Source organism: Odocoileus virginianus, chromosome 7 (genome assembly GCF_023699985.2).
Source record: "Odocoileus virginianus isolate 20LAN1187 ecotype Illinois chromosome 7, Ovbor_1.2, whole genome shotgun sequence".
NCBI classification, from domain to species: domain Eukaryota; kingdom Metazoa; phylum Chordata; class Mammalia; order Artiodactyla; family Cervidae; genus Odocoileus; species Odocoileus virginianus.
In genome coordinates, this window is record NC_069680.1 from 40,492,928 (window position 1) to 40,505,962 (window position 13,035).

Here is a 13,035-nt window from a genome sequence, read left to right on the forward strand (position 1 = left end):
TTAAAATCATTGTTGCCTGTCTAAAGTATGATTGATAACAAGTCATTTTTCTTCTACACTGTATGAAGAAAAAATTAAGAAGCAATCACTAAACTCAGAAAGAATAAAAATGACAGACACAAAACACTAGCTGAGTTCATTAACAAGGAAATTAGCTTCAAGTGAAATACTTAATATCTGTTTTTGAAGAGATTTTCAAATTTACATTATACTTTCTTATCTAATGGCACCTGAAGGAAATTATCTGTCTGAATGACCTGTCAGAGAATAACAATGAGGAACTGAATTGTTTTGTAAGAGCTCAATTTCTACCACTGAAATGACCTTTTATTTAAGACAACAGGGATAAAGAAAACATTTTATGGAAAGGCACTAAAACTCTATGATGTTTCCCCAATCATCTACAAAAATTTTGGGTTACTGATCAGTTACTGATAATTATAAAATCTAAATCAACTACTAATGATATATATGTGCCCACAGTGCACACTAAAGCATTTACAAGATTATCAAGTAAATTCAAACAACAACAAAATTGTTTTCTAGAACTAATTTTATTTTCCAGGTGAAGCTATTCTTTGGAAAAGTCCAGAGAGCATGTGTTCAAACTGTGTTGATGTAATTAAACTCATGTGTGTGTGTGTGTGTGTGTGTGTGTGTATAGACTAGGCCAAGGGTGTTCCCATACCACTATCTGTAATTTAAGATGTGTGTGTGTGAGGAGGTAGCTGTGTATATGTGGAGGTGGGGGGGTGGGAATTGGGTGTGTAATTATATTTTGTATGTAATATAGCTTCTTTAAAACCAAGATATGATTACCATGCGCAATCATGTGGGTTCCTTGACATCAAAGCTCAATAAAGTATTGTATCCTGGACATATTTATGTTACGACGTGAGAGAATATGTTCACACCCTGACTCTAAGTGCCTAGAAAACAACAGGTCGCTCTGTTGTGTCCAACTCCTTGCGACCCCATGAGCTGTAGCCTGCCAGGCTCCTCTGTCCATGGAATTCTCCAGGCAAGAATACTGGAGTGGGTAGCTGTTCCCTTTTTCAGGGGACCTGCCCAACCCAGAGATTGAACCCAGGTCTCCTGCATTGTAGGCAGATCTTTTACCATCTGAGCCACCAGGGAAGCCCAAGAATCCTGGAGTGGGTAGCCCATCTCTTCTCCAGGGGATCTTCCTGACCCAGGAATTGAACCAGGGTCTTCTGCATTGCAGGTGGATTCTTTACCAGTTGAGCTACCAGAAAAGCCCTAAAGGATTGCTGGCAGCCTCCAGAAGCTAGCAGAGATTCTTCTTGAGAGCTTTCAAAGGACATAAGTCCATGTTGATGTTGATTTGAATCTCCAGAATTCTTTTAAAAAGTAACATATTTTGTTTTAAGACATTCAATTTGTGGTAGTTATCGTGGCCACCCTAGAAACCAATACTGAGAAATTATCATAGAGTATGGAAGGGATGAGAGGTTAGCAAGACTGGACTCAATGACCAATTAGAAGGACCTACAGAAACCCAGGTGGCAGAGAATTAATCAGAACTAATCAGAACAGTGGCCATAATGAGAAGAGTGGCAGTGAAATGGCAAGACAAAGGTGATGTTGAGAATAATTTAGAAGGTAGAATCAATAGGATTAATTGTCCATGATTAGGATATTTAGGAAAGAAGAGAATCAGGGATAGTTTCTAAATGTCTGGTTTGAGAAACACTTACTGGAATAGGATCACTGAAAGGAAGAGACTTGGATGGTGGTAGACAGAAAATGAATTCAGTTTTGTCTCAGTGCCATCTAAAGTAAATAAGAGATGTCTAAGTAGATGTGCCTATAGACATGTCTAACTCCAACTCTATTGTGGGTTCAGAGTTCAGGAAAAAGCTTGGGGATGGAGATATAACAAAAATGATATGACATTTTGGGATTCTCCCACAACATCATTGAGCTCACTCTCTATTTTAATTTCCTGTTTATCTGTAAATCCTCAACAACAAAGAAAGCTGAGACCAGAGAACTGAGGAAACCAGTTCTTTTGAGGCCACTGCTCTTCCCAACAAGCCAAACTCAGATATCCCTACATGTCCCATCTTATAGATGAAGGACTGATACTAATAAAGCAAGTCTGGCTCCTCCCAATCAGTTGTGCTGAATGAAGCTGGCCCTAAGTACTGATAGCTTTTTAGCTTTGGACCTTTAAGCCACAAATCCAGGACAAAAGGAAAAAAATCCCAGTAGACATTCTGTTACATTTTTCATAGATAATCCATTATAATCCTCAAAAAGAGTAATTTTCACTAAATTTTCACGTGTTAATCATAATCCTTACCACATGAAAGACAAAGAAGTAAAGAAAAGGAAAACCCTAAAAGTCTCAGGTGCAGGAAATCGAGAGGAGAGGAGTCCTATGGTTAGAGAAATGAGCTGGAGCTTTGGCAACAGAGCTCATGAAGGGCAGGTGAAGGAGTCCTGCTATGACCTGATCAAGACCGCAGCTGGGATGGAGCCCTATATAAGTCCTGGAATATTTCTTCATGCAAAACACAAGTTTTAGATAAGACTCTGAGTGTTGTTCCAGGTAAGCCTCAAAAAAGGTTTTCCTTGAGAGAAACAGAAACCCAAGCCTTGCAACTGAAAAATCTCAATTCTTTCTATTCTATCTTCATGGTACAGGGGTAGGATCAGAAAATGACAGTACTGGGGGAGATACAAAAGAGGCTTGAATGGCATCTATAATATTTCATTTCCAAATAAATAAATCATAATCAGATTCAGATACTGCAAAAGATTAAAACGTCACGTCCAAGATTTATTATAATTTGTGTTATTATTAGTTTTTTAAAAAGCAGATTAAGAAATGTTAGTTAACTTGTCCTAGATCACGGTCCATGAGAGGAGAAACTGTGGAAATACAGACTTCTAATACTAATGTCGAAGAAGCTGAAGTTGAACGGTTCTATGAAGACCTACAAGACCTTTTAGAACTAACACCCAAAAAAGATGTCCTTTTCATTATAGGGGAATGGAATGCAAAAGTAGGAAGTCAAGAAACACCTGGAGTAACAGGCAAATTTGGCCTTGGAGTACGGAATGAAGCAGGGCAAAGTCTAATAGAGTTTTGCCAAGAGAACGCACTGGTCATAGCAAACACCCTCTTTCAACAACACAGGAGAAGACTCTACCTATGGACATCACGAGATGGCCAACACCGAAATCAGATTGATTATATTCTTTGCAGCCAAAGATGGAAAAGCTCTATACAGTCAGCAAAAACAAGACCAGGAGCTGACTATAGCTCAGATAATGAACTCCTTACTGCCAAATTCAGATTTAAACTGAAGAGAGTAGGGATAACCACTAGACCATTCAGGTATGACCTAAATCAAATCCCTTATGACTATACAGTGGAAGTGAGAAATAGATTTAAGGGACTAGATCTGATAGACAGAGAGCCTGATGAACTATCGACGGAGGTTCGCGACATTGTATAGGAAACAGGGATCAAGACCATCCCCATGGAAAAGAAGTGCAAAAAGGCAAAATGGTTGTCTGAGGAGGCCTTACAAACAGCTGTGAAATGAAGAGAAGCAAAGGAGAAAAGGAAAGAGATTCCTATTTGAATGCAGAGTTCCAAAGAATAGCCAGGAGAGATAAGAAAGCCATCCTCAGCAATCAATGCAAAGAAAGAGTAAAGCAACAGAATGGGAAAGACTAGAGATCTCTTCAAGATGATTACAGATACCAAGGGAACATTTCATGCAAAAATGGGCTCAATAAAGGATAGAAATGATATGGACCTAACAGAAGCAGAAGATATGAAGAAGAGGTGGCAAGAATACACAGAAGACCTGTACAAAAAAGATCTTCATGACCCAGATAATCACAATGGTGTGATCACTCACCTAGAGCCAGACATCCTGGAATGTGAAGTCACGTGGCCGTAGAAAGCATCACTACGAACAAAGCTAGTGGAGGTGATGGAATTCCAGTTGAGCTATTTCAAATCCTGAAAGATGATGCTGTGAAAGTGCTGTACTCAATGTGCCAGCAAATTTGGAAAACTCAGCAGTGGCCACAGGACTGGAAAAGGTCCGTTTTCATTCCAATCCCAAAGAAAGGCAATGCCAAAGAATGCTCAAACTACCGCACAATTGCATCCTGTCACATGCTATTAAAGTAATGCTCAAAATTCTCCAAGCCAGGCTTCAGCAATATGTGAACCGTGAACTTCCAGATGTTCAAGCTGGTATTAGAAAAGGCAGAGGAACCAGAGATCAAATTGCCAATATCCACTGGATCATCAAAAAAGCAAGAGAGTTCCAGAAAAACATCTATTTCTGCTTTATTGACTATACCAAAGCCTTCGAATGTGTGGATCACAATAAACTGTGGAAAATTCTGAAGGAGATGGGAATACCAGACCACCTGACCTGCCTCCTGAGAAACCTGTATGCAGGTCAGGAAGCAACAGTTAGAACTGGACATGGAACAACAGACTGGTTCCAAATAGGAAAAGGAGTACCTCAAGGTTGTTTATTGTCACCCTGCTTATTTAACTTATATGCAGAGTACATCATGAGAAACGCTGGGCTGGAAGAAGCACAAGCTGGAATCAAGATTGCCAGGAGAAATATCAATAACCTCAGATATACAGATGACACCACCCTTATGGCAGAAAGTGAAGAGGAACTAAAAAACCTCTAGATGAATGTAAAAGAGAAGAGTGAAAAAGTTGGCTTAAAGCTCACCATTCAGATAACTAAGATCATGGCATCTGGTCCCATCACCTCATGGGAAATAGATGGGGAGACAGTGGAAACAGTGTCAGACTTTATTTTTTGGGGCTCAAAAATCACTGCAGATGGTGACTGCAGTCATGAAATTAAAAGACACTTACTCCTTGGAAGGAAAGTTATGACCCACCTAGATAGCATATTAAAAAGCAGAGACATTACTTTGCCAACAAAGTCTGTCTGGTCAAGGCTATGGTTTTTCCAGTGGTCATGTATGGATGTGAGAGTTGGACTGTGAAGAAAGCTGAGCACCAAAAAATGGATGTTTTTGAACTGTGGTGTTGAAGACTCTTGAGAGTCCCTTGGACTGCAAGGAGATCCAACCAGTCCATCCTAAAGGAGATCAGTCCTGGGTGTTCATTGGAAGGACTAATGCTGAAACTGAAACTCCAATACTTTGGCCACCTCATGCGAAGAGTTGACTCACTGGAAAAGACCCTGATACTAGGAGGGATTGGGGGCAGGAGGAGAAGGGGACAACAGAGGATGAGATGGCTGGATGGCATCACTGGTTCAATGGACATGAGTTTGAGTAAACTCTGGGAGTTGGTGATGGACTGGGAGGTCTGGCATGCTGTGATTCATGGGGTCGCAAAGAGTTGGACATGACTGAGCAACTGAACTGAACTGAATACTAATGTCTGTTAAATTCAGTTGGTTTATTCATCTTTTAAAAATTTAATTATAGGATAATTGCTTTACAATATTGTGTTGACTTCTGCCATACATGAACATGAATCAGCCACAGGTATACATATGCCCCCTCCTTCCTGAGCCCACCTCCCATCTTCCTCCCCGTCTCACCCCTCTAGGTTGTCACAGCACTTGGTTGAGATCCCTGTGTCACACCGCAAATTCCCACTTGCTATCTATTTTACATATGATAATGTATATGTTTCCATGCTATTCTCTCAATTTGTCCCACCCTCTCCTTCCCCCACTGTGTCCACAAGTTTGTCCTCTATAAAACAAAACTCTCAGAATGGGAGAAAATAATTGCAAATGAAGCAACAGACAAAGGATTGATTTCCAAATATACAAGTAGCTCATGCATCTCAATACCAAAATAATAAACTACCAAATCAAAAAAAATGGGCAGAAGACCTAAACAGGCATTTCTCCAAAGAATATATACAGATGGCCAACAAACACATGAAAAGATGGTCAACATCACTCATTATTAGAGAAATGCAAATCAAAACTGCAATAAGGTATCACCTCACCCCCCTTAGAATGGCCATCTTTAAAAAATCTATCAACACTAAATGCTGGAGGTGATATGGAGAAAAGGTTTATTCTTTTTTGTATTAACAAGGAAGGGCCTGGCATGTGGCCTAGGTGTTTAGAATGACAGACAACAGTTGGGAGAGTTCTTGGAGGGAGGAGCCTTGCTGACAGAGGTCTGCTATCAAATGTCACCATTTAACAGAGGGACCCATGGCTGCATGTGGCAGCCAAGGGTCTGTTCCAGTTGGAGAGGTCAAGTCTCAAGAGACTCAGAAGCTGTGACCTAAGGAAACTTAGGCATCATCTACTTCAACTGGCTCAGTTTACAAATTCAGACCCAGAGAGATTAATTGGCTTGCTCAGTAAGTGGATGATTCAAAATCTAATGCTTATGCCAATTCGACCAAATGCTCTAAACTTGAGTCAAGAAGCAGCAGGACATTCTTGGGACTAGCAATGCTGATGATAAATAAAAATAATGATGGTGGTGGTGGTGGTGACGATAGCTAATATTTTTGAGCACTAATCTAAATTCTAAGTACTCACTTTAATGCTTTATAAATATCCACTTGATTATTCCTCACAACAACCTGCAAAATTAGGCATAATCATCATCTCCATGTAAGATCAAAGGAGAACCTCTCAGGGACTCAAAATCTATAAAGGACAGAGTGGATCCCAACCAAGGCAATCTGACTTTTGAGCTGGAACTCATAAGCATATGCTGTGCTGAAGACTCAAGTGTTAGGGGAAGGGGCAGGGTGGGGGGTGGTGGGACAAGTGGGAACTCAATCTTTTCTCTCTCAGGTTCAACCAGGGCTTATATCCATTACTATAGATATAAAGTGTGTATTGGCTTAGAATTTGACATTACCTGATGCCAGTGTGAATTCTACATGATTTTAAGTCAAGTAGAGATCCTAAAGCAATGGTATGTCAGAGTGAGGAGGGATTGACTTATGACTTATTGGACTATACCTGAAGTAAATTCCCCTAAACACAATTTTAGTTTTCATGTACATAAAGAAGTACTTCTAAAAAGAGTAAAACATTTTGCCCTCTGGTGTAAAAAAAACCATTATCACAGCAAAAAATAATGCTTAATCCGAGCAATACTTGAATAATTCACTTTATGTCGACCAAAAAAAGGGAAAGCAATAAGTAAACCAAATTTTTCTAGAAATAAGATTCTATTGGTTAGTGAATGTCCATAATGTTGACTATAGGATAGCTAGATTTATGACTACTGTTCTCCATCCAAAAAGAAATGAAGCTTGTTAATTCTAGAGAGAGAATCGCCATATCATAGTGGGGTTCCAGAGTTGGGTTACTGAGGTTACATTTCAGCTCTGTCACTCAACTATATACTGTGTGTGTTTAGTCAATCTAATATTACTACTGCTGCTGCTGAGTCTCTTTATTCGTGTCTGACTCTTGGCGACCTCATAGACTGCAGTCCATCAAGCTTCTCTGTCCATGGGATTCTCCAGGCAAGAATACTGGAGTGGGTTGCCATGCCCTCATCCAGGGGATCTTCCTGACCCAGGGATTGAGTCCACATCTCTTATGTCTCCTGCATTGGCAGGTGGGTTCTTCACCACTAGTGCCACCTGGGAAGCCCAAAACTAGTATTTGGCACTCTTAAATTTAAAAAGAACGGTCAAGGGTTAATTTCAATATTACCAATTTGTCAATACTTATCCTTGGAACATCCTCAGGAAAATAAAACAAAAATTCCTAGTACACACAAAATTTATTTGTGAGAAAATGAAAATCTGAAATGCCATGTTACACCAACACAGAGAACGCTAACTATAAAATTTGTCTTCCATGGATAAAAATCATAAGGCTTCCAAAGAAGCATAGGTATTACTCAAAAGGATATATACACAGCTGCTCAAAAGACTTTATATCCTAAAGTTACATAACTTTTTAAGTTATTTGCAGGGGAACAGTGAAACAAATCAATCTGATTTGTGAAAAGTCAGAATTCCTTGTGTGAAACATTGAAATTCAAAGAAAAGATCAAAAAATAACACAGGCATACAAGGAAAACCAAGTTAGTGACTAGAACATCAAAACATTAAAATGTCAAAAAATAATCAAAACAAGGAAATAACAAGGATAAAACTAATAGGCTTCCTTCACTGGAATCTAGTTACAGAGCTTTAAAGTGGCATATCAGATTGACAGAAGTCACAGAATGGCAACTCACAGGTCAAGCCATTTGCAGAAATGTTCTGTTTGATAGCAGAGCTATTTTTTAAGTTATAAAATCACATATCTTTTTCAGAATCCATTTTTTTTCTTCTGTTTTCTCTTAAAAAAAAAAAAAGAACCAGCAATGAGCTGGAGCTCAGTAATTGCTGCCCTCATTGTATAAGGTTTTCTAGATTGCACTGGTTTTACTCACCTTATTTTTATTCCTTTATAATATATTACCAGGCTGCCATCTATAGTCAAGTGAGTTGACAAATTCTTGTTAGTGTTAGTTGCTCAGTCGTGTCTGACTCTTTGCCAGACACATGGACTGTAGCCCACCAGGCTCGTCTGCCCACAGAAATCTCCAGGCAAGAATACTGGAGTGGACTGCCATTTCCTACACCAGGGAATCTTCCCTACTCAGGGATCGAACCCGGGTCTCCAGCACTGCGGGCAGATTCTTTACCATCTAAGTCACCAGGGCTGGGACAAAGTGAAAGTGTTAGTTGCACCCGACTCTTTTCGGCCCCATGGATGGTAGCCCACCAGGCTTCTCTGTCCATGGAATTCTCCAGGCAAGAATGTTGGAGTGGTAGCTATTCCCTTCTCTAGGGGATCTTCCTGACCCAGGGATCAAACCTGGGTCTCCTGCATAGCAGGCAGATTCTTTACCATCTGGGCCACCAGGGAAGCAACTGGCAGATAAGCCCTTATCCACCATCAGACTAATTCAAGTCATGAAAGTGATCAATTGAAGACAGGTCATGAAAGTGATCAACTGCAGAAAGGATTGCAAGACTGAACATCATTAGGGAGCTTCATTTGTTCACTCACTCATTCGTTCATTCAACAAGTATACATTGAGTTGAAAAGTGTCAGATACTGAGCTCAAATAAGAATATAAGCATTTGGGATTTCTTTTCATCAAGAAAATAGGCAGTCATAGATCTGGATGTATAAAAACATGTATGTCATAGAGAGAACTGAGGATAAAACAATGGTGAATTTTAGGAAATGAAATGAGAAATTCTAAAAAGTGCTAACAATTTGCTAATAATTGCAGGGCTCTCAAAGGATAAGAATTCCAAAGAAGGAGAGGGTGGTCAACAGTGTAAAAGTATGGCTGAGCAGTGAAGTATGGCTGAGTAAAGGAAGACAGAAGAGAAAAATCATTCTAAGATATAAGTAGCACATTCCTGACAATTAAGAGGACATAGGTAGAGAAGGTGGAGAAGGCAATGGCACCCCCCTCCAGTACTCTTGCCTGGAAAATCCCATGGACGGAGGAGCCTGGTGGGCTGCAGTCCATGGGGTCGCTAAGAGTCGGACACGCCTGAGCGACTTCATTTTCACGCACTGGAGAAGGAAATGGCAACCCACTCCAGTATTCTTGCCTGGAGAATCCCAGAGACAGGGGAGCCTGATCAGCTCCCCATCTATGGGATCACACAGAGTCAGACATGACTGAAGTGACTTAGCAGAAGCAGCAGCAGCAGCAGCAGCAGGTAGAGAAGGCAGATAAAGCCAGGTTGAGTGGTGAGAAAATGAGAGTAAAGGGCATGAAAAAGAGCTGAGGATAGGTTGGAGGGTAGGTGTAATGGGAAATGATGGAGTGGGGTAAGTGAGATGGCCAGTGAAGAGGACTGAATATGTGCAGAGACAGATTTGGCACCAGACAGTTCATAAGAACAATCACATGCTAGAATGAATTCCATCTAGATGGAATCAGTCAGTCAGTTCAGTCACTCAGTCGGGTCTGACTATTTGCGACCCCATGGACTGCAGCACACCAGGCTTCCCTGTCCATCAACTCCCAGAGCTTACTCAAACTCATCTGCATCAAGTCAGAGATGCCATCCAACCATTTCATCCTCTGTTGCCCCCTTCTCTTCCTGCCTTCAATCTTTCCCAGAATCAGGGTCTTTTCCAATGAGTCAGTTCTTTGCATCAGGTTGTCAAAGTATTGGAGTTTCAGCTTCCACATCAGTCCTTGCAATGAATATTCAGGACTGATCTCCTTTAGGATAGACTGGTTGGATCTCCTCGCAGTCCAAGGGACTCTCAAGAGTCTTTTCCAACATCACAGTTCAAAAGCATCAATTCTTCGGCACTCAGCTCTCTTTATAGTCCAACTCTCACATCCATACATGACTACTGGAAAAACCATAGCTTTGACTAGATGGAACTTGTTGGCAAAGTAATGTCTCTGCTTTTTAATATGCTGTCTAGATTGGTCATAGCTTTTCTTTCAAGGAGTAAGCATCTTTTAATTTCATGGCTGCAGTCACTATCTGCAGTGATTTTGGAGCTGCCCAGATGGACTACCATTAACTTAAATTTTGATATGAGAGCAAAATTTTGTAACTTTTCTGTAAACCATATCCCCAACTTTACTTCTTGAGACACATTCTGGAAAGGTGTTTTTGCTCTAAAACTTTCTTTAGTTTGCACCAAAATTCACTGACAATAATTTACAACAGAAAAATCTGTCAATTATCAGTTATGTTTTATTTTCTGGTATTTCACTTGTGATCTCAATCAGAAATGATTGAAATGTTTCTATTTCTTTGCCTCTGCTTGAAATGGACATTTTCCACAGAGGTATTTAATCTTGGACCAATGAAATCAGGTAATATTATTCTTGAGAATCCTCTATATATAATAATAATCAAGAGAAAGCAAGATTAAAGTACAAATGGTATTTTTTTTTCAGTTTATACTAGGATGATGATATCTATTGCCTTCCTTTGTATATTCACATTGAATGTAGTAGTTCTTTCAACTTTGCCATTGGAAATATCTAATGGCAAGTATCTGTTCATCAAATAGGAATCAAACAGTCTCAGTAAAGAAAAAAGAAAATCAAATGCATTTAATTCTTAATTTTCATAAGGTAATGTGCCCTGAGTAAGATGATTTATCAGGATCTGTTTCAGTTCTGTAGCTGTGAAATGGTAAGAGAGAAAATAAAACCTGCCGACTGCGTGGTTTTAAAAATAAAAACTCCTGAATACTTTTTAGCAAAATGTTTATAATGCAATCTCTTAAACAAAGGCATAATTTGAAATGGAAACAAACCTGACTGTTCCAAATATTTTAGGAATTGTTCTATTGCTATCTCTTTAGTATACACACCTTCACCTGGAATTTGATACAAAAATAAATGTTTATTGGTTATTAGTTATTCAAATGGCTTATATAATTTGAAAAGTCTCATAGATAGATAGATAACTAGACAGATAACTGAGATGTGCTGCTTACTGGGAAACATTGGTAGGTATTTGTCTTTTTGTCATGCATTCTGTAAGATGAATGGTACAAAGTCAACTGGGTTTTTCTTCAGTTGTATATGGGGAGACATTCCAAATGCTCACTGTTGAGTTTACAAGTAGAATTTCAGTGCCCCTGCAGTCACACTTTTAAAAGTCCAGCCTTTCAAGCCCATCCACAGTGAAGGAGGATATTCATTACCTTCCCTTTCACCTCCTCCTCCACCTCCACGACCAGAGCCAGAGATGACAACCACCACCCAGAACCCCAGAGGTGAACCACAGAAGGCTTCATTGCCTTCTGATGTATTGTCTGTACAGTCAGGTTTAGGGATTTCAAAATTCTCAACCAGTCATCTTCCTATATGACTTCAAGTAAAACCGTCAAACATAACAGGCTTTGCAGAGACTTCTCCCGCTCTTTAAAGTCTTTATAGAGATTACAATTGAGGAGAATTGTTATCAAATCAAATGAAATAAAATAATTTATTACATAAGTTAACCATCAATTCCAAAGCCTACCCAAACAGATTCTAAGTTCAGCTGGAAATGGATAAAATTGGATCATCAAAGGTCTGTGTCTGATGGTAGAATAAGAACTAAATACCCATTATGTTAGAAGTTCAATATGTAAAACATTTATGTAGCACTCAACCAAAAACTTTGTAACATGTAATCTACTCACCCCTGCAAGGCTTTCTCTCCAAACCAATCTCCTTTTCCTAAGGTTCTAAGAAAGACTGGGTCTTCATTTGGCGAGTCTTCACGAGTGACATTAACCTAGAAAGAGAAACAATGAAAGCCTATATCCACTGCATACATACTGGATGATCAAATAAACACTAGTTAATGATGTTCACATCATTTCTTATTTTTTTAATTTATTTGTAGGAAGAGAAAAAGTACATTATCACTAGAGGGGACAAAGAATAGTATCACAAATTCCCATGCACCCCAAGAAATAACCCGAAATATTTTGTTATGCTTTGAAGCTTTTGTTCAGAAACAATAAATTACTCAGAAATTTGAATTTCACTCAAATCCTCATCACTATTCCCATTTCCAACTTTCTATGAAGCAATTACTATGATGAATTTAATGAGTGCTCCTTCAGTTTTTTATACGTGTTTATATGCATGTGTTTTTAAAATATATGAATAGCATAATACAGTAGGGATCATTCTGCAACTTACACTTTTCTCTTGACGTTTTAATTTTTCATACTATGCTACTATATGTATAAATCTAGTTCATTCATTTTAATGTTGTGGTGTCTTCTTTCATCCCATATTTATTTATCAGTTGCCTTGCAGATGTACATTTATACTGTCTCCATTTTTTTGACTTTTTTAAACATACACCTTTACGTGTACATCCCAGTTTCTCTAGCATATGCTTATCACTTTGCTAAGAAGAATCCTTCATTAGGATTCATTCAAAGCTTCATTACATTTTCATAAAGACTTCCTGCAGGTCTCTACCTTTCTGTCATCCTCATGATCTGTTTCATTCAGTAAGATTTCTTTTTTGAAGATATATAAATGACA

The 13,035-nt window shown here is 39.1% G+C and overlaps 1 protein-coding gene across 2 annotated transcripts in view; it reads right to left on the reverse strand.

The window, feature by feature from the left end:
* Positions 1–13,035, reverse strand: part of PRKG1 (protein kinase cGMP-dependent 1) — a 1,335,516-nt gene that overhangs the window by 215,312 nt on the left and 1,107,169 nt on the right. For both annotated transcript variants that reach the window (XM_070470571.1, XM_070470570.1), the window contains exon 7: positions 12,174–12,268. In XM_070470571.1, coding sequence (XP_070326672.1) covers positions 12,174–12,268 — 95 coding nt within the window. The remainder of the gene's footprint in view (positions 1–12,173; positions 12,269–13,035) is intronic.